Source organism: Equus quagga, chromosome 12, assembly GCF_021613505.1.
Source record: "Equus quagga isolate Etosha38 chromosome 12, UCLA_HA_Equagga_1.0, whole genome shotgun sequence".
Lineage (NCBI taxonomy): Eukaryota > Metazoa > Chordata > Mammalia > Perissodactyla > Equidae > Equus > Equus quagga.
In genome coordinates, this window is record NC_060278.1 from 39,982,431 (window position 1) to 40,009,668 (window position 27,238).

At 50.8% G+C, this 27,238-nt stretch overlaps 2 protein-coding genes across 5 annotated transcripts in view; one reads left to right on the forward strand and one right to left on the reverse strand.

The window, feature by feature from the left end:
- Positions 1-18,910, forward strand: part of TMEM63A (transmembrane protein 63A) — a 38,145-nt gene extending 19,235 nt beyond the window's left edge. For both annotated transcript variants that reach the window (XM_046680056.1, XM_046680055.1), the window contains 10 exons: positions 553-706; positions 8,638-8,744; positions 8,892-8,978; positions 9,421-9,483; positions 12,078-12,240; positions 13,140-13,245; positions 14,670-14,837; positions 15,666-15,781; positions 16,125-16,187; positions 17,424-18,910. In XM_046680056.1, the coding sequence (XP_046536012.1) occupies positions 553-706; positions 8,638-8,744; positions 8,892-8,978; positions 9,421-9,483; positions 12,078-12,240; positions 13,140-13,245; positions 14,670-14,837; positions 15,666-15,781; positions 16,125-16,187; positions 17,424-17,591 (1,195 nt within the window). In that variant the 3' untranslated portion in view covers positions 17,592-18,910. The remainder of the gene's footprint in view (positions 1-552; positions 707-8,637; positions 8,745-8,891; positions 8,979-9,420; positions 9,484-12,077; positions 12,241-13,139; positions 13,246-14,669; positions 14,838-15,665; positions 15,782-16,124; positions 16,188-17,423) is intronic.
- Positions 18,911-18,963: 53 nt separating this feature from the next.
- The window catches only part of EPHX1 (epoxide hydrolase 1), a 44,148-nt gene continuing 35,873 nt past the window's right edge, over positions 18,964-27,238 (reverse strand). For all 3 annotated transcript variants that reach the window (XM_046680057.1, XM_046680058.1, XM_046680059.1), the window contains exons 7-9: positions 25,240-25,348; positions 20,041-20,166; positions 18,964-19,441 (exon numbers count right to left, since the gene is read on the reverse strand). In XM_046680057.1, the coding sequence (XP_046536013.1) occupies positions 19,240-19,441; positions 20,041-20,166; positions 25,240-25,348 (437 nt within the window). In that variant the 3' untranslated portion in view covers positions 18,964-19,239. The remainder of the gene's footprint in view (positions 19,442-20,040; positions 20,167-25,239; positions 25,349-27,238) is intronic.

Genomic DNA, 27,238 nt, shown 5'->3' on the forward strand with positions numbered 1-27,238 from the left:
GACCGTTCTGCTCCTGGGTTCGTAGGGCTGTCTAAATGTGGGACTGGTTTGTGGGTCTGCTCTAGATGGGGTGAGAGGCCAGGGCAGGTGCCAGCTGCGTCTTTGTGCCTTTGTCCCCTGTCTCCCTCCTCCTTGCACCCCCAGCCTGTGGCCCTGATGGGAAGAATGTGTCGTTAGTCACAGAGTATCCGAGACATGTCTAAGAAATGCTGTGTCAGAGGCTCGTTTGGTTAGCTTGGGTGCGCATGGCATCCCTTTGGTTGGTTCTGGTCCCCCAACTCTAGCTGGGGAGCCACGTCAGCACTGAGTAAATGATTTTCGCTCTGAGCTCACAGGGACCCCAAATTTGACCTTCCCATAGCTGAAGGTCAGTGCAGAACACTTGCCTGTACCCCTGAGGTCGAAATGAGCCCTCAGCCAGAGCGCTCAGGCTAGTCTCTTACCTTGCCTAAATTTGACCTTCTGACCCACGTAGGCTGTGAGCAGGGTTGGCGTGTGGGTGGCCGGGGTCTGGGAGATAAGCCCCCAGGGCCTGTGTCCTCTCCTCTGCAGGAAGAACCTCTCTACCCAGGGCCTGCGCTGGTGGGTCCAGTGGCTGGGCATCAACTTCATTCTCTTCGTGGGGCTCTTTTTCCTGACCACGCCCTCCATCATCCTGTCCACCATGGACAAGTTCAATGTCACCAAACCCATCCGTGCACTGAATGTGAGTGACCATTCTGCAAGGCCTATCCCAGGAGGGCTGGTGGGTGGGGGAGGAATGGGACCCGAGGGACGTGGGGGACACTGAACCAGGAGGTCATGTCACTCAGCTCGTGTCTGTGTTTTAAGCCCTGAGGGGGCATGAACACATTTATTAGTGTCTCTATAGTAATGATTTGTATATATATATATATTTTAGTGGAATCAGCCTAAATGTTCAGCAGTAGTGGTTATTCAAGTTGAATGGGGTATATTCAGTCTGATAGAATGTTAAGCATCCATTAAGAAATTGTATGGACTTTGTGGCGGACCTGGGGGACTTGTGATGAAAGCAGAATGTGGAATTGTCTCTAAGCAATAGCCATAGCAATACGTGTGTGTGATGGATGCCGTGGGGACCAGGCAGGAAAGAATGAAAAGAGCTTTGTTGATTTGGGTCCAGAATCGTGAATTAATTATTCCTCTTACATTTCAGTTTCTGATAATCTTGTTATAAAGTCATTGATTCTAAATAGGGAATCATGATTTTTAAAAGTCTTAGATGAATCGATGAGAACAGCTAAACACGCCCTAAATTGGCATCTACTTAAAGAGATATTGGTTTCCCATAATTAGCTTTGTTGAAAGATCACCTTAAGTCTTTTTCTTTTTTTCCAACACCACTTGGCATTCAGTTAAGCATGCTGGGAAAGCATGCTGGACTGGAGGTCAGAGGTCCTGTTCCTTGCTCGGCCATTCCTTCCCTAGCTGATGGATTCTGAGCCCTGGCTTTTCATCCAAAAACTGGAGTTAAAACACCTGCCATCTGTACTCATGGGCTGCTGTGGTGCGGATCAAATAGCTAACGTGTGGTTGAAGCTCTCTTGTCTGACTCAGTATATAATAAGACACACATAGGATACCTTAGGCAGTTTTGTTTAGATTTCAAGCGTGGAGATGTTCATTCCTTTGCCAGTCTTTGGATATGTGGTCAATGCCTGTTCTTTTGAGAGTGGGTCTGCTGATGAGAGTTCCCGTTGTCTCTTTTACTTAAACCACCCCCTCATTTCATTGTTTGTGATTCCAGTTGTGGTTTCTTTTTTTTTCCCAATTATTTTATTGAGGTTGTAATGGTTTATCACGTTGTGTAATTTCAGGTGTACATTATTATTTATCAGTTTCTGTATAGACTGCATTGTGTTTACTACCAATGTTTAATTTTTATCCTTCGCCATATATGTGTGTCCCTTTACCCCTTTCCCCCAACCCCCACCCCCAATTCCCTCTGGTAACCACTGATCTGTTCTTTTTGTCCATGTGTTTGTTTATCTTCCACATATGAGTGAAATCATGTTATGTTTGTCTTTCTCTGGCTTATTTTGCTTAACATAATACCCTCAACGTCCATCCATGTTGTTGCAAATGGGATGATTTTCTCTCTTTTTTTTTATGGCTGAGTGGTATTCCATTGTGATATACCACATCTTCTTTATCCAATCATCAGTGGATGAGCACTTGGGTTGCTTCCACATCTTGGCTATTGTGAATAATGCTGCAGTGAACATAGGGGCGCACAAGTCTCTTTGAATTATTGATTCCAAGTTCTTTGGATAAGTACCGAGTAGTGGGATTGCTCTGGGTCATATGGTATTTCTATTTTTAATTTTTTGAGAAATCTCCATACTGTTTTCCATAGTGGCTGCACCAGTTTGCATTCCTACCAGCAGTGTATGAGGGTTCTCTTTTCTCCACATCCTCTCCAACATTTGCTATTTTTCGTCTTGGTAATTATAGCCATTCTAATAGGTGTAAGATGATATCTCATTGTAGTTTCAATTTGCATTTCCCTAATAATTAGTGACACTGAACATCTTTTCATGTGCCTATTGGCCATCTGTATATCTTCTTTGGAAAAATGCGTGTTCATATCCTCTGCCCATTTTTTGATCAGGTTGTTTGTTTTTTTGTTGTTGAATTCTGTGAGTTCTTTATATATTTTGGGATTTAATCCCTTGGTGGATATATGAGTTGCAAATATTTCCTCATTCTTGGTGGGTTGTCTTTTCATTTTGTTCATGGTTTCCTTTTGCTTTATAGAAGCTCTTTAGTCCAACGTATCCCCATTTTTTAATTTTTTCTTTTGTTTCCCATGCCCGAGTAGACATGGTATTCGAAAAGATGCTGCTAAGAATGATATAAAATTTTTCTTATGTTTTTCTTCTAGGAGTTTCATGGTTTCAGGTCTTACATTCAAGTCTTTAATCCATTTTGAGTTAACTTTTGTGCAGGGTGTAAGATAATGGTCTACTTTCATTCTTCTACATGTGGCTGTCCAGTTTCTCTAATACCATTTATTGAAGAAACTTTTTTTTCTCCTTTCTATATTCTTGGCTCATTTGTTGAAGATTAGCTTCTGTAGATGTGTGGTTTTATTTCTGGGCTTTCAATTCTGTTCCACTGATCTGTGTGTCTGTTTTTGTGCCAGTACCATGCTTTTTTGATTACTTATAGCTTTTTAGAATATTTTGAAGTCAGGGATTGTGATGCCTCCAGTTTTGTTCTTTTTTCTCAGGATTGCTTTAGCTATTTGGGGTCTTTTGTTTTTCCATATAAATTTTAGGATTCTTTGTTCTATTTCCGTGAAGAATGTCATTGGGATTCTGATTGGGATTGCATTGAATTTGTAGATTGCTTTAGGTAATGTGGATATTTTAACTACATTTATTCTTCCAATCCCTGAGCATGGAATATCTTCCCATTCCTTATGTCATCTTTGATTTCTCTCAATGTCTTATAGTTTTCAGTGTATAGGTCTTTCACCTCCTTGGTTAAATTTATTCCTAGATGTTTTATTCTTTTTGTTGCAATTGTAAATGGGATTGTATTCTTGAGTTCTCTTTCTGCTAGTTCGTTATTAGTGTATGGAAATGCAAGTGATTTTTGTAAGTTGATTTTGTACCCTGCAACTTTGCTATAGTTGTTAATTATTTCTAATAGTTTTCTGGTTGATTCTTTAGGGTTTTCTATATGTAGGATCATGTTGTCTGCAAATAGAGTTTCACTTCTTCCTTTCCAATTTAGATCCTCTTTATTTCTTTTCTTGCCTAATTGCTCTGGCCAAAACCTCCAGTATTGTGTTGAATAAGAGTGGTGCGAGTGGGAACCCTTGTCTTGTTCCTGTTCTCAGAGGGATGGCTTTCAGGTTTTCACCATTGAGGATGATGTTGGCTGTGGGTTTGTCGTATATGGCCTTTATTATGTTGAGGTACTTTCCTTCTATACCCATTTTATTGGAAGTTTTTATCATAAATGGATGTTGGATCTTGTCAAATGTTTTCTCTGAGTCTATTGAGATGATCATGTGGTTTTTATTCCTCATTTTATTAATGTAGTATATCACATCGATTGATTTGCAAATGTTGAACCATCCCTGCATCCCTGGTATAAATCCTACTTGATCATGGTGTATGATCCTTTTAATGTATTCCTGTATTCGGTTTGCCAATATTTTGTTGACAATTTTTCATCTATATTCATCAGTGATATTGGTCTCTAATTTTCCTTCTTTGTGTTGTCCTTGTCTGGATTTGGGATCAGGGTGATGTTGACCTCACAGAATGAGTTAGGAAACGTTCTGTCTTCTTCAATTTTTTTGAATAGTTTGAGAGGGATAGGTATTAAATCTTCTTTGAATGGTAGAATTCTCCAGAGGAGCCATCTGGTCCTGGATTGTTGTTTTTTGGAGGTTTTTGATTACTGTTTTAATCTCTTTACTTGTGACTGGTCTATTCAGATTCTCTATTTCTTCTTGATTCAGTTTTGGGAGGTTGTATGAGTCTAAGAATTTATTCATTTCTTCTGGGTTGTCCAATTTGTTGACATATACTTTTTCATAGTATTCTCTTATAATCCTTTGTATTTCTGTAGTATCCATTGTAATTTCTCCTCTTTCATTTCTTAATTTTATTTATTTGAGGCTTCTCTCTCTCTCTCTCTTTTTTTTTTTTTTTTGGTGAGTCTGGCTAGGGGTTTGTCAATTTAGTTGATCTTCTCAAAGAACCAACTCAGTTTCGTTGATCCTTTTTACTGTTTCTTTTTTTTTTGTCTCCATTTCATTTATTTCTGCTCTAATTTTTATTATTACCCTCCTTCTGCTGACTTTAGGCTTTGTTTGTTCTTCTTTTTATAGTTCTGTTAGGTGTAGTTTAAGATTGCTTATTTGAGATTTTTCTTGTTTGTTGAGGTGGGCCTGTATTGCTATGAATTTCCCTCTTAGGACTGCTTTTGCTGCATCCCATAAGAGTTGGTATGATGTATTTTCTTTTTCATTTCTCTCCACTTTTTTTTTTATTTCTCCTTTGATTTCTTCATTGATCCATTGGTTGTTCAGTAGCATGTTGTTTAGTCTCCACATGTTTGTCACTTCTCCAGCTTTTTTCTTGTAGTTGATTTCTAGTTTCATAGCATTATGATTGGAAAAGATGCTTGATATGATTTCAGTCTTTTTAAATTTGTTGAGGCTTGACTTGTTTCCCAGCATAGGGCATATCTTTGAGAATGTTTCATGTGCTCTTGAGAAGAATGTATATTCTGCTGTTTTGGGATGGAATGTTCTATATATGTCTATTAAGTGCATCTAGTCTCGTTTTTCATTTAAGTCCACTATTTCCTTGTTGACTTTCTGTCTGAATGATGTATCCATTGATGTAGATGGGGTGTTGAGGTCCCTACTATTATTGTGTTGCTGTTAATTTCTCCTTTTAGGTCTGTTAGTAGTTGCTTTATATACTTTGGTGCTCCTGTGTTAGGTGCATATATATATTTATAAGTGTTATGTGCTCTTGGTGGAGTGTCCCTTTAATCATTATATACTACCCTTCTTTTTCTCTCACTGCCTTTTTTATCTTGAAGTCTACTTTGTCTGATATAAGTATGGCAACACCTGCTTTCTTTGGTTGCCGTTAGCTTGGAGTATTGTCTTCCATCCCTTCACTCTAAGCCTGTGTTTGTCATTAGAGTTGAGATATGTTTCCTGGAGACAGCATATTGTTGGGTCTTGTTCTTTAATCCATCTAGCTACTCTGTGTCTTTTGATTGGAGAATTCAATCTGTTTATATTTAAAGTGATTATTGATATAAAGGCTTAATACTTCCATTTTATCTCTTGTTTTCCGGTTGTTGTATATTTCCCTTGTTTCTCTTCCCTTGCATTTCAGGTTTTGTGTGATGGTTTTCTCTTTATTTATGATTTGTGGCTCCACTCTGATTTTTTGTTTAGTGGTTACCATGAAGCTTCTATAAAATATCTCATAGATATGATAGTCCATTTTAAGAAGAAAGAGCCTAAGCAGCTTCCATTAGCCTAAGCAGGTTCCATCCCTTACCTCTTCCTCATCTAAGTTATTGTGCTCACAAATTATTCTGTTTTGTATTGTGAGTTTGTGATTAAAATGAAGTGTTTACATTTATTTTTGATGCTTCCCTTCCCTTTATCTTTTATGTTATAATTGTTTGCTACCCTGCTCTGATAGAGAGCTGCAATTTTCTGGTTTTGTCCATTTATGTATCTTCTTGCTCAAGGCTTTGTGAACCTTTGCCTTTTTGTTTCAGGCATGAGGGCATCCTTGAGCATGTCTTCTAAGGGAGGTTAGTGGCAATGAACTCCCTCAGCTTTTGTTTATCTGGGAAAGTTTTTATTTCTCCATTGTATCTGAGGGATAGTTTTGCTGGATAGAATATTCTTGGTTGGATGTTTGTCTTTCAGTATTTTGAATGTATCATTTCATTCTCTCCTAGCCTGTAAGGTTTCTGCTGAGAAATCTGCTGAAAACCTGATGGGGGTTCCTTTGTAGATCATTCTCTACTGCCTTGCTACCCTTAATCTTTTTTCTTTGTCATTGATTTTTGACAGTTTTGCTATTATACGCCTTGGAGAAGGTCTTTTTGCATTGATGTAATTAGGAGTTCTATTGGTTTTATATAGTTGTAAGTTCAGTTTCTCCCCCAGGTTTGAGATGTTCTCAGCTATTATTTCTTGAAACGAGCTCTCTGCTCCTTTATCTCTCTCTTCTCCCTCTGGAATACCTATAATCCTTATGTTGCATTTCCTAATTGAGTTGGATATTTCTCAAAGAATTTCTTTATTTTTTTTGTAAGTCTTAGTTTCTCTCCTCCACCTGAAGCATTTCTATATTTCCATCCTCTAAATTACTAATTCTGTCCTCCATAATGTCAGCTCTGTTTTTTCAGGTTTCTAGATTGTTTTTCAAATCTCATTCATTGTGTTCTACATCTCCAGAATTTCTGTTTAGTTTTTTTCTTTTTAGAGTTTCAATCTCTTTTGTGAAGAATTTCTTCTGCTCATTAATTTTATTCATGAGTTCATTGAACTGTCTTTCTGAGTTTTCTTATAAGTCATTGAGTTTCTTTATGTCTGCTACTTTGAATTCTCTGTTATTTAGATTGCAAATTTCTGTGACTTCAAATTGGTTTCTAGAGACTTGTCATTTTCCTTCTGCTGTAGAGTGTTAATGTAGTTCTTGATGGTGTTTGACCAAATGATCCTCTGCTGCTGCCTAGTGGTGGTATCAGGTCACGGATTCCACCTGCCACTGCTGCGGGGGTCAGGAGCTGTGTTTTCTGAACCTGCTGTGTCTGCTGGAAGTTGTGTGATAGGGCTTGTTTGCATTTGCCTGCTGGCCGCAGCCACTTGGTGGGTCACACACTCATGCGCAGGCACTCTGGTGTGGATCCACTGCCTTGGCCAGAGACAGGCCAAGCTGGTGTGCTAGGCCAGCAGGGAGGGGTGCTTTCTTTCATGCATGGGTCTGCTCGGCACCCACGGGCGGTTTGCCTGGCCTGCTGTGCTTGGTGGGGGTGCCCACATGGTGGCTGAGCTGTACCACTCAGTATAGAGTGTTCCTGCAGGCTGGGCTGCCACTGCAAAAGCAAAAGCGTTCGCCGGCAGGCCGGCCCATTCCTTTGCCTCCTCCTACAACTGCATGCCAGCTGTTGCATGAGGACCTATGACCTAGATTGCTGCCAGTGGGGAGGGGGAGGGATCTGTTCACCTCCTTCCACTGCTTCCTAGGGATCCAGTACCCCCACTTTCAGATGTATGGCTGCATGGATCTCTCAAACATCCTATTGTGCTTTGTAGGGAATCTTCTGTTGGTTAATGAATATCCATTTGGTTGTAACTTATCGGAGAGAGACTAAGGGAACAGCTCACTCCACCATGATCCTGACGTCACTCCCTCCAGTTGTGGCTTCTTATAGTAAAGCAAGATTTCGAAGCTACTTGCCAAGCTGTTCTAAGGATAGAGTTTCCTGGGTTCCATTTCATTCTGTCTTTTACAGTCTATTCACTCTCATCTAATTCAAAAGTATTTTTAAGAAATTGGCCTTGATCAAGTCTTTTGAAAGTATCCAACTTAGTTTTTAAAGAAATTTTGTCTCTATTTTGAGGCACATTTAATTAGGGAAAGTAATCAGTTAATCAAACCATGTAATTATGATAACAAGTACAATGGGCATAGACAGGACTGGGAACAAATGCGAGGCAGTCCTGGTAAGTCCAGGTGGAGCTGAGAGGGCAGGCCAGCTGGGGAGAGCCCTGGCCATCAGTGTTCTGTCTTCCCTTGACATCCATCATTGGTTTCCTCAAGGGAACTGAGGAGGTTGTCTATCTGGTCAGTGAGACGAGTGGAGTTCAGTTGCATGTGAAGTTACTTTCTTTGCTCTAAAGAGCTCTACAAATATCAGGTGCTGTTGATGTCTATTCATCCAATATTATGGAGTATCTACACTGTACCAGACATAGAGTTAGTTCTAGGGGTCAAAGATGACCAAAACCTGACCCCTGGAGTTCACTGAGCCACCATGTTAACAGGTCATGGCCTCAAAGCTCCTGTGGCCCACAGTCCCCCAACTCTCTCTGCGGACCTTGTTTTCTAGAACCCCGTCATCAGCCAGTTCTTCCCAACCCTCCTCCTGTGGTCCTTCTCAGCCCTGCTCCCGACCATCGTGTATTACTCTACACTGCTGGAGTCTCACTGGACCAAGTGAGTGCCTGGGAGCTCAAGGCCCCTCCCCTGAGAAGGATGTCTCTGATGCTCCCCTCCATGGGCAATGAGCACACAGCAGGGCCCTTACTGGGGACACCTGGAGAATGTTGGGGACTTTGAGCGCTCACCTCTGACTTCCTGCAGGTCTGGGGAAAACCGGATCATGATGACCAAGGTCTACATATTCTTGATCTTCATGGTGCTGATTCTGCCCTCTCTCGGCCTCACCAGGTACACGTCACTGCCTCCTGCTCTCATTTCAGAATCAGGGTTGCATCTGGAGAGCACTGTCCCCATGAATATAGAAATGGTTTGGGACTGGATGCAAATCTCTAACAATATTTAAGCCTGTCATGCCCACTTGGAGTGCAGTTGCGCTGGCCCACTGATTCTTCTGGAGATGGATCTTTCTTGCTTAGAAAAAAGCTTAAAAATAAAACTTATCACAGATTTTCTACTTAGGTGGAGGGTCTAATCCTGGCTTTATTCCTCAGGAAGAAAGTTTCTGTTAAAAAAGCCCCTGATAAGTTACATTGTAGTACGTAGCATCTTAGAGAACAAATGTAGATTTTCAGATATGGCCTGTTTTTCAGAGCAGGAAAAAATGAAAACGTGTGTCGTGATCACATGGAGTGTTGGAAATAAACCCTTACGGGATTCATTTTTCTTTCAGTCTGGATTTTTTCTTCCGATGGCTCTTTGACAAAACTTTCTCAGAGGCCTCTGTCAGGTTGGAGTAAGTATCAGCCACGTTGAGTTTCGGAGCCATGGTCTCGGGTAAATGTCCCAACGGAGGCGCCAGCTGGGGCTGCACTGGGGGAGGGTGGTCTGTGTTTCAGAGCAGACATCTTCCTCCCCGAGACCACAGGGCTGGGGCTTCCCCACCACCCCTACCACGTTCCAGGCTGGGATGCACCAGGCAGAGCCTTTGGCTGCCCCACGGGAGCTGACCACTTTGTGCTATGTGTGCAGAAATGTGGTTAATTTTTTAGGCCACAACTCAATCAGTGGCAGTCTCGTTCTTTGAAACTTACTTACTGAGAACAGGGCCACTTGGGGAGAAGGGGTTGCTGGGTCTCAGTGGTGCCGGGGATGGGGAGGGAGAATGAGGTTTAAACATTGCCACCAGAATGGCCGTCTGCACTCGGGATTGTTTTTGCTAGGAGAATGGAGTTAAATTTCTTGCCGATGTGGGTCCTTGTTAGTATTTTAAGCTTGTACCACACCCACGCAGGGGAGGAAAAGTTTTTCCTTCTTCCCTTCTAGGTTCTTTGGCTGGTCTAATAATTGAATTGACGTAAGACAGATTAACAGGAGAAAAACAAATATAATTTCGTACTCATGGGAGCCCTTAAAAATAGGAGACTTGAAGTGACCAGAGCAGGCAGCTCTTAGACCTTTTAGACAAAGAAACAATAAATTTGTAAAGAATTGACAAGATAAAGGGGTTCGGACTTGGGATAGCAAATTAGTGAAGAAGTAACGAGGTTTGTTTGTACAGTATTCTGGGCCCTAAACCCCCTGTCTCTGGGGATGAGGATGCCTTCTGCCCTCCTGGAGCAGGGCGGGTGATTCATATGGGAGAGCTCCTGCTTCTGGGGACAAAGGCAGGTCAGAGGGTCCTTCCTGTACCAGCTGCTTCTTAAGTAACTTTAATTCAAAATAATCAATATGCCAAAGTGGCACATTTTGTGGTGGCGTATTCTGCTCCCCTTCACCCACTTAACAGTAATACCTGTTATTAAGGAAGGCACTGTGCCAAATGCTTTATTCTTTTCTCCTTTGACCTTTACAACAAGCCGTGAGGTAGATACTCTGATTCTCTCCATTTTACAGATGAGAAGACTGAGGCCCAGAGATGTGGAATAACTTGCCCAAGGTTGTCCAGCTAGTTAAGAGAGAGCTGGGATTCAACCTCCGCCCCTCTTGCTCTATACTGTAGGTCCCAGTATAGGCCCTCCTGCTCGGGACTGACTTTTCCAACAGGCTGTTTATAGGGAAGGCTGGCCATGCTCACCTAGAAGGATGGAGTGAATTATTTTAAATGGGTTCTTGCTGGAAAGCTGATGACTCGGGAGCTGGTAGCCACAGACAGACACAGGTACCCCCAACCAGCTCTTGTCTAGGTTGACAGTGACTTCCAGGTTGCCAGATCCAGTGGTCAGCTCCCAGTCCTCGTCTTATGTGATCTGTCGGCAACATCTGACACCTTCATTGCGCCTTCCTCCTTGAAACACTGTCTTCACTCAGCTCTGGGTCTCCCCTCCTCCGTCTCCCATCCCACGCGTCTCCTTCTCAGCCTCCTTGGCGGCTCATTCTGCATCTCCTTGGGCTCTAAATACAGGCTGTCTGAGGGCTCCGGTCAGTCCTCGATCCACTCCCCCTCTCCAGGTGACCTCAGCTAGACCCATGGCTTTAATGCCACCTGACAACCCCTGAATTATAGCTCCAGCCTGCACCTGCAGACTCCCACATGCAGTGGTCTGCCGTGGCCCCACTTGGAGTTCTACTGGGCATCACAGACTTCACCTGCCCCAAACCAAACTCCTGACTTCTATCCCCAAATCTACTGCTCCCACACATTTCCCCCACCCGTTACTCTGGTTTTCCAGTTGCTCTGGCAAAACCTTGGAGTCCTTCCTTTTTCCTCTCTTCCCTCCATCAGCACGTCCTGACAGTTCTGTCTCCAGGATGGATCTAGAATCCGACCATGCTCACCTCCCCCACCACAGCTGCCCTCGTTCTGCACATGAGGTCAGCAGTGGCCGTGTGTGGTCTCCTGGCCCGTGGCTCCCTCCCCACAGCCAGAGCTGCTCCGGGAGGCCTGCACGCCTGTCCACCTCACCCCCCTGCCCGCCCCGCCCCGCCCGTTGTTCCGCTGACGTGCCAGGCGTGTTCTTGTATCTGTTGTTTCCTCTGCTTGGAATGCTTTCTCCCCAGGCTTCTAGATGACTCTCTCTTGCCCTCCTCCATGTCTCTGGCAAATGTCTCTTCATCAGCAAGGCCTCTCTGACCACCCTGTGCAGCCTAGTGAGCACTGCCCACCCTGCTTCCTGTCCGCTGCAGCACCTAGGACACCTGGCGTGCTGTGTATCCCCTTGATTGTGTGCGTCCCTAGCTAGGATGTGAGCTCCAGCAGAGCGGGGGCAGGGTCTTATTTTATTCTCAGGGTCTAGAACAGAGCCTGGCACATGTGTGTGCTGCCTACACCTACCAACTGAAGGATGAGCATCGTCTCCGGGACTTGCTGCTTCTGCCCGGCCGAGGGGCCCTCTCCTCCCGTGGGAAGGAGCCTCTCGGGGCTCTCAGCTCACACCCGCTGGTCCCCAGGTGCGTCTTCCTGCCCGACCAGGGCGCCTTCTTCGTGAACTACGTCATCGCCTCAGCCTTCATCGGTGGCGGCATGGAGCTGCTGCGGCTGCCCGGCCTCATCCTCTACACCTTCCGCATGATCATGGCCAAGACGGCCGCCGACCGCAGGAACGTGAAGCAGGTGCGGGCTGGCAGGGCGGGCAGGGCTCCCCTCCCTCTGGAGCTGCCACCGCAGCACTTCCCCAGGCACCGTGCTGCGTGCTTCTCATCAGGGGTGCAGGGCCGCCTCTGCAGGGGGCGAGGTAGGAGAGCCTGCGTGAGTGTGGCATGGTTTCACGATTCTCCACTCACACTCACAGGCTGGAGGAGAGTTGGGAATTTTGCACTTTAACCAGTCTGATCACACACATCCGTACAGCTGAAGTCCACGAATGCCTTTTCCAGGGGCAGTCATTTGCATAAACTCTTAAGATTACCGCAGAGGTCAAAGGCATTTTGGGCTGCGGGCATTTGTTCTGAGATTCCCTAAACTGGGTGGCGTGGGTTCTCTTACTCTCCTTTGCCATTGTGGGCAACGTGCGCGGAAAGCTGGAGAAGCTATGCACTCTTTCGTTTATCCTCAGCACCCCTAGGAGATGGGTGCTGCTGGTACCCTACTTTGCAGATGCACAGACTAAGCCATTGGGAGGTTAAGCGCTTGGCCCAGGACACACGGCTTTAAGGGGCAGAGCTGATGTTGGGTCTGACGCCGAAGTCTGTGGGGGATCACTCTACAGTCTCTCCTCAGACACATCCTCTCCGCCCTCCAGGGGCTCAAGGGCTGGTTGGGTTGACATGATTTGAACAAGACAAACACTAAGAAAACATAAATTACTGTACTTTGGGAGGTCTGGGTGTGAGCTGAGGGAAGCTGGAGAAGGCTTGTGGAGGGATAGAAAGGACCTCAAGAAGTGGGGGTAGCTGTGAGTCTCCCATTTCCACAGTCCTTCTCCACGCTGCTCTCCCCTTACCATCTGGAGGGCATGGAGGGGGATTTGGGTGGAACAAGCTTGTGAGCTCCTCACCACCACCTCCTCCCAGAACCAGGCCTTCCAATACGAGTTCGGAGCCATGTATGCGTGGATGCTCTGCATCTTCACTGTCATCATGGCCTACAGCATCACCTGCCCCATCATCGCACCATTCGGTGAGTGGCCCTGGAGCTGGACTCAGGGTGGGTAGGATGGCTGATTCTGCCAAGCCCCCCAGGGACAGGCATCACCAGGGCGTTATGGAGACCCACCAACAGAGGACCTCATGTAGCTACAGGAACCACAAACTGCCAAGGAGACACACGGGACACCAAATTTAATTTCACTTCTCATGAATTCCTTCCACGAGTCTTCCAAATGATGGCCTCTCTCAGTACTTCTGGTCTGAGGCTCTCTGCCAGCTGACCACTTCATTCCTGGTCGATTCTCCAGCAGCAACTGAGACAGTGCCAGCAGTAATGATCGAGGCTCAGTTTGTGCCCTCGCCCTGGCTGGTCACCATTGCACTCCACACGGATCATCACACTTAATGCTTAGGCAATCGTACAGGGCAGGTCTTGTTTCTGTGTCCTTTCACGGATGAAGCACTCAATATGCTGTTAGTGAGTAGAGCCAGGCTTTGAATCAGACTGTTTGACTTTAAAGGCCAAAGTCTTGCAACTACAGTCATGCGCCCCATAGCGACGTTTTGGTCAAGGACGGACCACATACACGATGGTGGGCCCATATGATTAGTACCATGGGTTGGCTGACCATAGCTTGGGTGTGTAGGAGGCTCTACCATCTAGGTTTGTGTAAGTACATGCTATGATGACGCATGTACTTCCGTCCTCACATGAAGCTGGAATCAGCTAACAACACATTTCTTAGAACGTGTTCCCGTCGTTAACCGACCCATGACTGTAAAAGAAAAAATCAGGAACTGGCAGAAAAATGAACACCTCTGGAAGCAAACAGAACACCCAAGAGACTGTTGATAGTGACATCTGAGGTTTAGGGGTAGGAGGAAGTTTCACTTTTCCCTGTATATTCTCTTGTACTATTTAAAAAATCTACAGTATCACTTTTTCAAAACAAAAAGATTTTCAAAAGAAGCTGACATAATAGAAAAGGCAGCACCCCGACAATTGGGCATCTGTTGACTGGGATGAGCGCAGGGGTCACCTTGGGGGGGAGAGGGCAAGGGGACTGGGAGCACTGAGGGATGAGGGGCTCAGCATGGGAGGGGTCCAGACCCCTGGGTGTAAGATAGCGTCTTTCCCCAAAATGATCCTAGCATTTCAGTGTTCCATGGGGACAGAATCACAGATACCTCGACTCCTTGGGGTCAGAAAGAGGCCAGGAAGGGGGAGGCGGAAGTGGAGGGGGGAGGGAAAGGAAAGGGAGGGGAGTGGAAGGGAGAGGAGAGAACATTAACAGCCAGGATAGGCATTTCTGCATTTAGCCCAATTCCGGGTTCAGGAGGTCAAAGAGCAGCCCGAGCCCCAGTTCCATGCACAAACAGCACCCCCAGGAGGAAGGTGGCGGAGGGGCCCTTGAGACCCAGCCGGGTCCCCAGCTCACAGCCCCGCCTCCGCAGGCCTCATCTACATCCTGCTCAAGCACATGGTGGACCGGCACAACCTCTACTTCGCCTACCTGCCAGCCAAGCTGGAGAAGAGGATCCACTTTGCGGCCGTGAACCAGGCTTTGGCTGCCCCCATCCTGTGCCTCTTCTGGCTCTTCTTCTTCTCCTTCCTGCGCCTCGGTGAGGGGCCCTGCTGACCTGGGGGGGCGGGGAGGGCAGGAGGCAGACCGCTGCCTCACATTCCAGCATCCACGCCAGTCACTCAAATCCCTCACTGCTGTAATAGCTTCAACTCAGTATCCAATCAGAAGGTGGTACCAGCATGAGGGCTGGTTGGGTGTCCAATGACAACATGGTACTCAGGGTGAGGACTGACATTGGGTGCAGATTGACAACCCAGTTTATGAGCTGGCCCAAGCTCAAGTGTAACCCTGGTGAAGGCCAGGTCGATTTTCCCAGACAGGCTTAGAGAGAAAACAGTCCCTTTATCAGCTATGAAGGGGCTGAACCAGGGGAGATGGGAAGCTGGTCCAGATTGCTTTTGGGGGTGTGGATGGGCTCAGGTGCTCACACCTCACAGTGTGGAGGGGGTGGGGGCACACAGGAGGGAAAGCTGACACTCTCGGGGAAAAAGAAAAGGGCAGAAGAGATGTGTGACTTGGCCCCGGTCGGGTGGGGGAACCTCCATCCTACCTGGCCGGGGACACTGGAGACTGGAGGAAACTGGCTCAGCAAGGAAGTCGGCAAATAGCCACTGACTTGGTGTCCCAGGGCCTGAAATCTGGCCAGGGATAATGCCACCCTTCATGGGTCACTCTGTGCTCCTGGCTGTGAAGACGCCATCCCAGCTGCTGGAGGGGGGCGGGGGGACGCCTTCTTTTTATTTCCTGCCTGAGGGAGCAGTCACACATGGCTCCTGCGCCAGGGTGGCCCCTCTTCCTCAGCAGGGTGAGGGCCAGTGGCAGCCCCTTCCCCCCCCCCCCCCCCCGCCCACCCTTTTTCCCCCAGGCCCGATGGCCCCCCCCACCCTGTTCAACCTCCTGGTCGTGCTGCTCACCATCCTCGTCTGCCTGGCCTACACCTGCTTTGGATGCTTTAAGCACCTCAGCCCTCTGAACTACAAGGTAAAGCCCCTCCCCCACCGCTGCCCAGGGCGACCTGGGAGGAGATGGTGGGTTCACCCTCCCCCACTCCTCCACCCTTTCTCATGTCAGCATGTCATCAACAGCCTTCTCCGGGTTTTATTTATCCCCGGGGAAGGCGTGGGCGGTTGCCCCTATGTGTAGCTCCGCCCCCACCCCTTCCCCGCTCCCAGCACTGCCCCCCCATCCTCTCTGGGGCTGCCGCTGGGAGCCTGGTGCCAGCTGGTTCTATTATTCTGGGTGTGAACAGTCTGTTTGTTTGGAGGGTGCTGGTTGAGGAAGATCAGTTTTGTTTGTCATTGCAAGTTTTTGCTGTTATCTGCAGACAGAAGAATCGGCAAGTGACAAAGGAAGCGAGGCAGAAGGCAATGTGCCTGCACCCTTCACAGTGAGTTGTGGTTCTCACCTGGGCACCGAGCCCTTGCAGCGGTCCGACACACGGGCCTGCAGATGTGCTCTCATCATTCTTGTTAAGGTAGAAGTCCTTTGATCACCTGGCAGGCAAGTTTCTGAATTCGTGTCATTTTACAAGGATTCCCTAGTCCCGCTCGATGTTTTACCTCGTGTATGTGAAGCCACAGCTGCCCCTGAGAAGATAATTAGTTTTACCATGATGCATGCCCATCCCCCTTGGTTTCTCTGCCCTGCTCACTGGTCTGCTCTGCCTGCTTAGTGCCTGGTGAGGGCCGGCCTTCGGAGAAGCAGTATGGCAGGCCCTCTGGCCTGATGAAGCTCCATCATGAGATTTCCCCAGCCCCTGCCTGTGGGAGGGCCTCTGCCTGGCACCAAGAGGGTGCCACCAACTCCCCTTTGAATTCAACAAATGAACCTTGCCCCTGCCTTGGAGGAGGGCGCCGTGTTAGGAAGACACCAGGACTCCTTTCCTTCCTGATCCTCCCTTCTTCCTGCCTCCAGCGCCTGCTCCTAGGGCGGGGCTGGGAAAGGAAAGCAGAGCCATGGGACCCCAGGGCTGTGACCGCAGGCTTCCTGACAGACCCAGGGCCAGGACAGCGGCCCATCTCAGCAGCAGCGTTCTTTCCAGTGTCAGGCACTCTTATCAGTGTCTGTCCTTGGACCAGCCCCAGAGGAGAGGGTTCTCAGAAGGATTCATTACCCAGAGGCTCCTGGGTGTGATGTGCGCACCAGACAAGGGACGAGCAGGACAGGTGGATGATGGACATCCCTCAGCCGCAGCCTGTCTGCCCTGCCCGGCAGCTGCAGCCTGGGACTGGGAGGAACCGTAACTTCCATGGGTCCATTCAGCTTCCCGGAAGTTCCACCAACAGCATGCTAAGCCTGTCCCAGATGGATAGACCTGTGTCCTATATAAAGCGAGGAATCTAGAATGCAGTGCTAGGAAGGTTTTGTTTTCTCTGGGAAATCAGTGTGCTTCCTTTTCTGTGATCGCGAGAACTGGGTAAGTGACTGCGTTCTCTGATTAGCTCTGGCTGCTCGGAAATCCTGCCGTTGGCATATTTTGGGTCCCGACGTTCTAAGTTGATGTTATTTCTTTGTGTCCTGTCTGAGCATTGTTCGTGTCCCCCTGCTGGAAGGGGAGGGCAGTGGGGGAGGGTGGAATCTGGTGGCCACCCCACCTGAGCACTGACACCCCATTTGCCTGCAGCCCTATGTGCCCCGGATTCTGAACAGCTTGGCCTCTGAGAGAACAGCCTTGTCCCCGCAGCAGCAGCAGACCTATGGCGCCATCCACAACATCAGTGCGACCATCCCGGGGCAGGGCCTGGCCCAGAGTCCTGCGGCCGAGGTGGCGGCTGCCCTCCAGGAGGCCTGAGGGCGGTGAGCTTCAGGATGGGCCAGGCTCCAGGAGCTGGGAGGTGAGGAGACAGAGGCGGGGAAGCAGCTCGACTCAGACGCCAACCTGGACTTCTTTCCACCTGCTTTCAGCCGCACAGCTCTGAACAGATGGGACCAGGAAGGGGTTCAGGCCCTTGGCTGATGGGGGAGGGTGGGACTGCTGTTGGTGGTGGTCTTTTCTGGTCACAGCAGCCGAGAAGGGAGTCCATGCAGCTCCGTCGCCTGAGGCTGTGCTCATTTCCAGTCCACCTTCTGCACCAGCGTCGAGCTCGAGCTGGGGTGATGTCCCCAGTGATTTTTAGCCACGATCATGTTGGAATTGTGCCCCTCCAGACCCATTACCTCTGATGACTGTGTCGGGTACCAGGGAGAAAGTAACAAGTGGAAAACCTCCCTTCTGAGTGCCCAGACCCCACCTACTCTTTCTGGGCACACACAGCGCCTGATGAGCAAAGAGCCTACAGCAGTCCCGGGCCTGAGACGGGGCCAGATGACACCCGGGCTCATTCCCTCTGGGTATTAACCATCCACCCCGCCCCCGTCTCAGGAGTGAGCTGTGGGGACAGGAAGGGAATGGGCCAGTGCTGGGCTGCAGAGGCTCCTGCAGCTGCACATGCACCTGCGCATCCCGCTATGGGTCTGTGTTCTTGTATCATGTTGCCAGTGAAGCTGTGGCTGGGTCAGGGTCGCCCTGCAGCAGGCAGGGACAATGAGGACCACTAATAAAGTGCCCATTCAGCCAGACTGGTGAGATTCAGCCTCTCCCATCTCGTCAGAGCCGAGTGCCTGGGGTGCAGTCTACATCCCTCAACCCCATCTGTCTGCTCCTTCCAAGGTGGTGGGGTCGGGGGTGCAGGGCTCAGGGCCTCCTCGGAGCCAAGGGCCGGCAGGGGAGAGGAGAAGGGGTGTCTGGGTTGGGTGCAGGGCCGCGCACCACCCTTGAGCTGTAAGCTGGGAAGGAAGGACAGGCAGCCGGTTGCCTTCTCTGTCCCCCTGTGATTCCCGGGGCTGGGAAGCCGCTTTGGGCGCTTGCGCGAGAGCCGCTTCCCTACAGCCCCCAGGGGGCGCCAGAGGCGCGAGTCGGCGCGGTCGGCGCGGCAGTGCGGCCGAGTCCTCCATCTCCCTGCAGACCCCGCCTCGTGGTCCTCAGCCTCGGCCTCTGCTCCCAGCGGCCCCGGGCACTGGGAGGCGGTAAAGCGGCTTCCTGGTGCCGCAGCGGGCCTGTCCTACCCTTCCCAGCGAGGGCGGGGGACCCCCCCTCCCCATGCCGGATGCAGACCCGCCGGCTCCGCGGGAAGGGGAACCCCACGTGGGGTCGCAGAACGCGCGCATCATTTGGTTCCAGCCACTTTTGGAAGTAAAATCATTTATCGTCAAAGCCACGTTGCTTAACACGTGTGTGTTGGGGGTGGGGTGGGCGAGTGCGCGTGCAGGCAGTGAGCACGGGGTGCCAGCGTGGGCAGGGAACAGAAGCAAACTCATTCTCAGAAAATGGGCGTCTGCACCGAGAGAAAACTGGGAGGCCGCCCCCTTGGCAGCCCCACTCCCTTGGGGAGCAGGCCCTGGGAGAATGGGGGCTTCCAGCTGAAGCGGCAGGGGTCGGCAAGGGACCTGCCACGCGGGCGTCACTGCCGCTCCAGCAGCCCGACGAACTTGCGGATGTCCTGAGCCAGCAGCTGTGGCTCCTCGAAGGCGGCGAAATGGCCCCCACGGGGCATGTAGGAATACGAGATCAGTTTCGGGTACTTGAACTTCACCCAGTTTTCCGGGGCGTGCAACAGCTCACACGGGAAGGCAGCAAAGCCGGTGGGCACATAGACCTTCATCCTGGGTGGGACAAAGATCCCACAGGGGGTAAGGCTGCGGCCGGCCCCCTCCCCGTCCCCGCAGCAGAGGGTTCAGGGCCTGGGGGAGGGTGCGCTCCCCACCCGAGGGAAGACATAAAGGGAAGGATAGCCCCCGGGTTTAACCACCCCCCTCAATTCCCAGCCACCAAGGGCCCTCTTTTCTGGAAGGGCAGCCCAGGCAGGGGAGCGATAGAGGACAGGCCCAGAGTGGGTGGGACAGCCTCTATTGCGCCTTTCCCTTTGCTGTCGTCTGAGGGTTTCCACATGGGGTTTGGAAAGGGTGCTGGGGAAGTCCCAGACCATCAGTGCCACACCAGGCCAGCACCCTGGCCCTGGGGGAGGCCTGAATGACATCTAGGCGCCCCCTGTCCCTCCGTGAGCCAGTTCTAAAGGCACAGGGATTTCTCCGAGCTCCTCGACCTTCTTCAGATGGGGTTCTCATTCTCTGCACCCTGTGCACACCGCAGGCAAGGTTTTACCTCTCCCTCATCAAGTGCCCTCCCTTGAGTTCAAAACTGGGTGGACCCTGCCCCGGCCTCGGAGGCCCCTCCTCAGAGGCCACGCTCCAGCTGCGCTCACCGCTCGTGCTTGTGGGCCATGTAGCCCTGTCCCAGGTTCTCCTTGTAGAAGCGCTGGGAGGAGGTGATGCTGCCCGTTGTCCAGTAGAGCATGATGTTGGTCAGCAGATCGTCCAGGGAGAACTTCCTGGGAAAGCAGAAGCGGAAGGCCACTCTCAGTGCCACAGGCAGTTGTACGAGAAACAAGGGCTGCCACCTTCAGACTGGGAGCATGTGCCAGGTGCCTGCCTGTCTCGCTTCCCTCCCCAGACCACACTGCGGTCGGGGTATTATCCCTGTGACGCAGGTAGGCTCGTCCCAGAGTCACCACGACGACAGGTAATGCAGTGCTGACCACATACGAGGCAGGCAACGCTGGCTGTCCGCGTCATCCTGGGTGGTGTCAGCTGACTCCCTCCCCCACCGGCCCCAGAGGTTCGGCCCAGGTGGGAAGGAGCAGATGAGGTCAGGTGAACCCAGGGGCTTTGGGCTGGTGTCTGCCCAGTGTCCAGCAGGACTGAGAGCAGGATGCTGCTGCCCCTGCTCAGAGCTGGTGCCCACTCCTGGCCCTCAGTGCAGGCCGTCCTCAGAGCATCCTCAGGCAGGCCTGCCCCTGCCCAGCCCTGTGCAGACGCTTGTCTCCAGCAGCCTTTGGAGCCCCTGGACTGGCCCTGGCCAGACACCAGGAGCAGCAGGGCAGCACTAGGGGCTCCTGGGGCATTTTTATTCCCATCTCTGGCTTGTCAGTGTGCCTCCCACCAAACCTGCGTCACCACAGGAGTGAGCTCTGGGGCCCTGCAGAGACCTCTTCCCTCAGCGTGGGACACCCCTTTTTTCCTCCAGCCTGGGCACTGCTGAGCAGGCAGGCCCCCAGTCCAGGAAGAAATAATCCTTTGGCCCTCACCGTTGGAGCACGTGGTCTGCGGACCCTGGAAAGCCCCACATTCTCCTGGCCCTGCCCGCCCTCAGGCTCTCTCCTCTCCTGGTGCTGGGCTCCCTCACCCCCGGCACCCAGAGCCCCCTGGAGCCCTCCATGGCCTCCCCATCCGTCCACTTCAGCTGCCCATCGGATGAGCTCCTGGGCCTCCACTTCTCCCCCCCGCCCCCCCCCCCCCGACTCACCTTCCTCCATTCTCAGCCCTGCTCCCTGGAGTAACCCCACGCACCCCAGACCCTCTAGCTTCCATGACATCACTCACCCCTTCACTGCCCTCATCCCTGTGGCCTCTGCCACCCAGGACCCACCCAACAGTCCACAGACCCGAGGGGACTCCAGCCCAGCTGACAGGTCCCTTACAACCATGCTCTCCAGTCTCTGCTGCCACCTCCTCGGAGCATCCCAACCCTCGGTGGGTCCTGATGGCCATGTGCCCACCCACAGCCTCCCCCTTCCCTGCCTTCCTCTCTGAGGAAACGCAAGTCCTTGAGCAGCTGCCCCCCAGGCCCTTCCCTGCTTCACCAGGTGCCTCCTGGTCCTGGGCCTGCATCCCCCGTCTGCCTGCTCGGGTCCAGCTCTGTGGGTCCCCTCCTCCCTCCACCACCCACAGTCTAAGCGCCAAATGTCACTGCAGGCCTTCCCCCCCCTCCATGCCCGTCCTCTCTCTGCTGCCCCCCCCCCCCCCCCGGGCCCGGCCGTCGCAGGCCGCCCCCCCCCCCCCCCACCGCCCCACTCCATTCCCTGTGGACACTGAAACCGTCCGCCTGCGACAGCCCTGCCCAGGCTTCACTGGGGGGCCTCTCACTGGGCTGTCCTCCCGGACTCTCTCTCTCCCTTTGGGGCCTCCTGCAGCCAGTCAGGCTTCTCCCAGCAGCCCTGATGCTGCTCTGTCTACACCCTGTCTGAGCACATCTACCCCACAGTTCCAACTGCTAATTCACCAAGAGCACAGTGGACATAATTTCCTCTGATTTGACCCCACACCTGAGCTCCAGATCCGTTGAGTCCAGTCACCAAGTGGACCTCTCCTCCTGCACATCCTGCCAGCGTCTCCCACTCAGCAGGTCCGAGACAAAACGAGCTCTGCATCTCTGCCAAGCCCCCCCACCCCGACACCACGTGCACACACACACTCATCCACGCAAGTGCACTCGCATGCGTGCACACTCACATGCGTGCACACACTGTGTGCAGACACTTCCACATCCAAATGCACACACACCCACTCACAGGGGCTCCCCGCCTCATCCTCTCCTCCCTGCTCGGTGAATGGCATCTCCAGGCCTCGGCAGCTGTTAGAAACCTCCGTCACTGTGGACGCCTCCCTCTCCTGGCCCCACCAAGCCCCGGCTGTCCTCACGCCCTTTCCCACCCATCCCCTCACAGGAGAGGAGGCCCTGCTCCTGTCCCCGCTGCCTGGGTTAGAGACCGTTTGCTGCTCCCCAGCTCTCGGGCGGTTAGTTTAGCTGGTTCTTCAGAAGCCAATTTAACAGAAATGGCCAATTTCCTGAATTTACTTGTTTGCTTCAGCTATTTAGATGCAGTTGGTCAATTCTATTTTCGTCCTCGGAACCACATTTTAAGGAATGTTCAGTCCCCCTCTGCCCTGCTCCCAACTAGGGCAGCTCAAGACGGGGACAGAGACAGGGGGTCTGAGGGGCAAAGCAGGGGCAGACAGGAAGTATGAATATTAACTAGTGGAACCTGAAGAATTTGTAAGAAGAGAGGCTTCTCAGAGATGAAGAATATAATCACGTGACATCTTCATATTTACGAATATATTCCTCTTAGTCCTTACTCCCTCCTCTCTGAAATCCGGATCTCTAGCTATAGCAGCACAGAGCAGGAACAGAGATAAAATGAGCATTTGTTTAAATGCAATTCTGATTGATGGGGATTTTTAGGCTGCTTAATTTTAAAACAGTTTTATGATGAGGATTTTTAGGCTGGTTACTTTTAAAACTACAGATAAGAAGCAGGCTCCAAGGAGTGGAATTTGTTTGCCCTTTGATCAGAGGCAATTGCATTTGTAAAGGAAATCTTCATGCCTCCCTCTCTGGAATTTGTTTGCCCCTTGTTGGGAAAACATTTACATTTCTAAGGGAAACTTCTATCTGTGAAGATGCCTCCCTCTCTGAGCCAGGAGGAAGGGGGGATGGCCTTATCTTTGAAGACTGTTTGGGAACCTCATGTAACTGACCCCCCACCCCAAAATCCTCCTTTGTCTTTAGCCGAGGATAATATTTGAGCAGTGACTTCTGCCATTTACTCAATCCGGTTTGATTTGTGGGACCACCAAATGGCCAGACCAAACGGGCACTAATAAAGAGATAACTCACACACCTATGCCTTAAATATTGGCCCTAACCCTCAGTTCGGGGCAGCAGCAGGAGCTCTGACTGCCCGTGGGTCCTGTCCCCATGCCAGCGGGGGCAGCAGCAGCGGCTCTGCCTGCCCATGGGCTCTGTCCCCATGGCAGCAGCAGCAGCAGCAGCAGCGGCTCTGCCTGCCCATGGGCTCTGTCCCCATGGCAGCGGCAGCAGCAGAAGCTCTGCCTGCCCATGGGTCCTGTCCCCATGTCAGCGGGGGCAGCATCAGCGGCTCTGCCTGCCCATGGGCTCTGTCCCCATGCCAGCGGGGGCAGCAGAAGTGGCAGCAGCAGGAGCTCTGACTGCCCGTGGGTCCTGTCCCCACGCACCAGCTCTGCCTGCCCATGGGCTCTGTCCCCATGCCAGCGGGGGCAGCAGCAGCGGCAGCAGCAGAAGCTCCGACTGCCCATGGGTCCTGTCCCCATGCTATTCCACACTATTCTCTAAATAAAAGAGCACTAATGCCAGATCTTGAGAGTCTAAGAAATCTTTCTTTTGACTCCTCGGCTCACCGATCCCGCATCATGATGACAAAGGAAACCTGAATAGTTACCACAAACACTTGAACCTTGTGAACTGGCTTGCATCGAGTTGGCCAAATGCTCCTCCCTCCCCCGTGGCTCTGAGTGCAGCTTGAAAACCACAACCACAGTCTGCACCTGCTGCAGTTGGTGATCTTCCCGAACACGGATCTGACTGTGTCTGTGCCCTGCTCAGAGCTTTGCTGCTCCCTGTAGCTGGGCAGGAGCTCTGGAGGGGCCCAGGGGGCAGGCCGGGGAGCCTCCCATCTGGCTCCAGGTATCTGTGCACATGGAGCACAGGCAGGCCCTTGCCAAGGTGCTCCTGGTGGCGCTCCATTGAGCCTGGTCCTGCCCAGTGGGGAGGAGAAACAGATCCCAGGGTGGGGGCTCCTGAGGCTCTTGGAGGACCTGCCTGCGGGAACAAGTTCACGGTCTGGCCCCATGTGCCTGCTCCAGCATCCAGACAACCCACTTTTTCCAAGCACACCTTACATTTTAACCACTGCTGCCATTGCTTCTGCTTTTCCCTCTGGCTAATTTCCCTTCTTCCACCCTTTCCACCCAGCAAACTCCTACTCATCCTTCAAGGCTCAGATCAGATAGATTCCCCCAGTGATTTCCCCTCCTCTTTCTCTGCACTCCCACAGTCCCTTGCATGTGTCTTTAGAGTTCATTCATCCAACAAACATTTCTTGAGCACTTAGTGTATTCCGGGCCCTGTTCCAGGGGCTGTGGCTGGGGCACAGCCCAGACAAGTCCCACCCCTGAGGCGGGACCCAGTCCCATTCAGTCTCTATTCCCCACCCCCAGCACTATGTCTGAAGGAATGCAGAGAGGCCTGGGTCCTGGAGAAGGTAGGTCAGGGCTGAACCTGATGAATCTGAGTCAGGCAGGGACTGGGGAGTCACACGCTGTGGAGGCTGCAGCCTCTAAGGTCCCGGGAGGCGGGACAGCCCCGCCCCCCAGTCTTTCTGCAGCCACCCTCTGGGATGGGCTTCCACACATGTGCACTCCTGTGGCCCAGGGGTTCAGGAGGTCAGGGTCCTGACTGCACCGCCTCTTGGCAGTGAAAGGGCGCTCACTGCCCTCTGGACCCCTTGATCCCAGGAGAGCTGTTTGGAGCACAGACAGCCTCCAGCTCTGCATCGTGTTCTGGACGACCCTGCTGTGAGGCTTGTAGCAAATCACTAGACCTCTCTGTGCCTCAGCTTCCTTATCCAGAAATCAGGGCTACACAGGTCACAGGATAAGGATCTGTGGGTCATCCCACAACACATGGAACTTGCTGACCGTCCCACCCAGATAAAGCCACCAGAGATGAGGATGGAGAGGAGGGTGATGGTGAGGAAGGTGCGGCCGGGACGGGGTGACAGCAGGGGTGGGTGGGGGCTCACCTCTCCAGGCCTCCATCCTCCAGGTCTCGGAACTCCGACTTGGTCCAGGTGGAAAACTTCTCTAGAATATAGGCAGCCAGTCCCACGGGAGAGTCATTGAGAGCGCAGCCTGGAGTGGGAAGAAGTGAGGGAGCGACTCAGGCCTGGGGCCAGGGAGCTGGGCGTCAGGACTGAGGGGTGGCATGGGCCCCCCAGAGTGGCAGGAAGCCCAAGTCGGAGCACAGCTCTGCCCCAGCTCTCAGGGTACTCCTGCGCCCCACTTACTTAACCCTCGGCTCGAAAGAAGGGACAATACCTCCACTCCCTCATGGGGATTCATTCCCTATAGGGGCAGCTTCCTGCAAACTGAAGGGTCTATGACTCTGGGTTTTGTTAGACCCAAATGAGAACTATATCTGAATGCCATTTTTTAAAAGGTGGGCTTTTTGTTTATATGCTATGCTTAATGAAAAATGAGAAACCACCTAGAAGTCTAAAATAGGGGATCAGTTATAAGTAAATACTGACCCACCCTAAGCTAAAATACTGGGCAGGCATTAAAAATGGCTGGGACGCCAGCACAGATGAATCTCACGAAGACAAGACTGAGCAAAAGGAGCCAGACTCAAAAGAATCCTACTGTAGGATGCCATATCATACAATGTGCAAAAACAGGCAGGGCCACTGTCTGTCAGACGTCAGGAGCGTGGTTACCCCGGGGCGGGGTGGTGGGTAGTGCCTGGAAGAGGCCACAGGGGCTTCTGGGCTGGTGGGTCATGTTCTGTTTCTTGATGTGAGTGCTAGTTATATGGACAGATTCCACTTAGGAACATTCATCAACCCAACTGTTCGCAAGCTCTTTTGAAGGCTGGGGGGAGTGGCGGTGGGGACGGACGAGAGGTCACAGGTGACTGGCTTTTCCGCTTTGTGCTTTTTGCAGGTTTCAATTTTTTGACACTGAACATAGATTACTTTTATCATCAGAGAAAAAAATCTGGTTTTAGAAAGCGGTATGATTATTATCATGAGCTCCTAATGTGTGTAGGAGAGACTATCATGAAAACTTTATAAATGACTCTGAAATGGGCAAAGCGACTCCTGGGCGTCCTCTGAGTGGGACTCGGAGTTACCTAGGGGACCCTTCTGGGTCATCTGATTTATTGGGGTCCCCTCTGCTCTTGTCCTCCAGCTCTTTGACAACTCTGTAAATTGTAGAAAACTGAGAGTAATGCAAACGGTTCTTGTTCACAGAGAAGCAAATGAATTTTGTCCAGAGAGTAAATCTTAAAATTTCTCATCACAGGGAAAAAAAATACTTTTTTTTCTTATATTTATATAAGATGGTGGAGGCAAACTAAACTTATTGTGGTAATCATGTCACGTTATACGTAATTCCAGGCACGATGCTACACTCCGTAAACATATACAGTGCCGTCACTCAGTCACATCTCAAAAAAAAGCTCAAAGGAAAAAATTCTGTCCAGTGCAGATTTAGTTGATGACTAGTCTGTGCGTTTTGGCAAATTTCACATCGATTAGCAAATTAATTTTAGTGTTCCTAATTGCCTTTGAATTGCTTTGTGTTGTTTTACGTTTTACCTGGTCCTTTATTAATTAATGAGTTAAAATCTACATGTGTTCATTCTGTATTTTTATCACTGTATCTTTTTAAGTGTTTTCATCTTTTTTTAAGGTAATCATCCCTCAACAGGGCCCTGGGGGCAGAAATGGTTGCTGGGTCCTCCCTCACTGTCATGGGGAGCTCTCCCCAGGTGCGGGGGCACCTCTCTCCATCCCCCACAGTCCTAGAGCTGAAAGCCCCCAGGCTTCTCCTCCCCCATTGCTCTCCATCCTTCTGCTTCTTCCTGGAGGATGCAGGCTCAGGGATGGAGGAATCAAGCGTCAAACCATGAGGAGTATTGAATCCACGAAATGGAGTTGTTTGGGGATTTGACGACCATGCGTCAACTCACTTCCGTGGTGAGATGCAGTCTATGGGTCGAAGGGGCCCGAGTTCTTC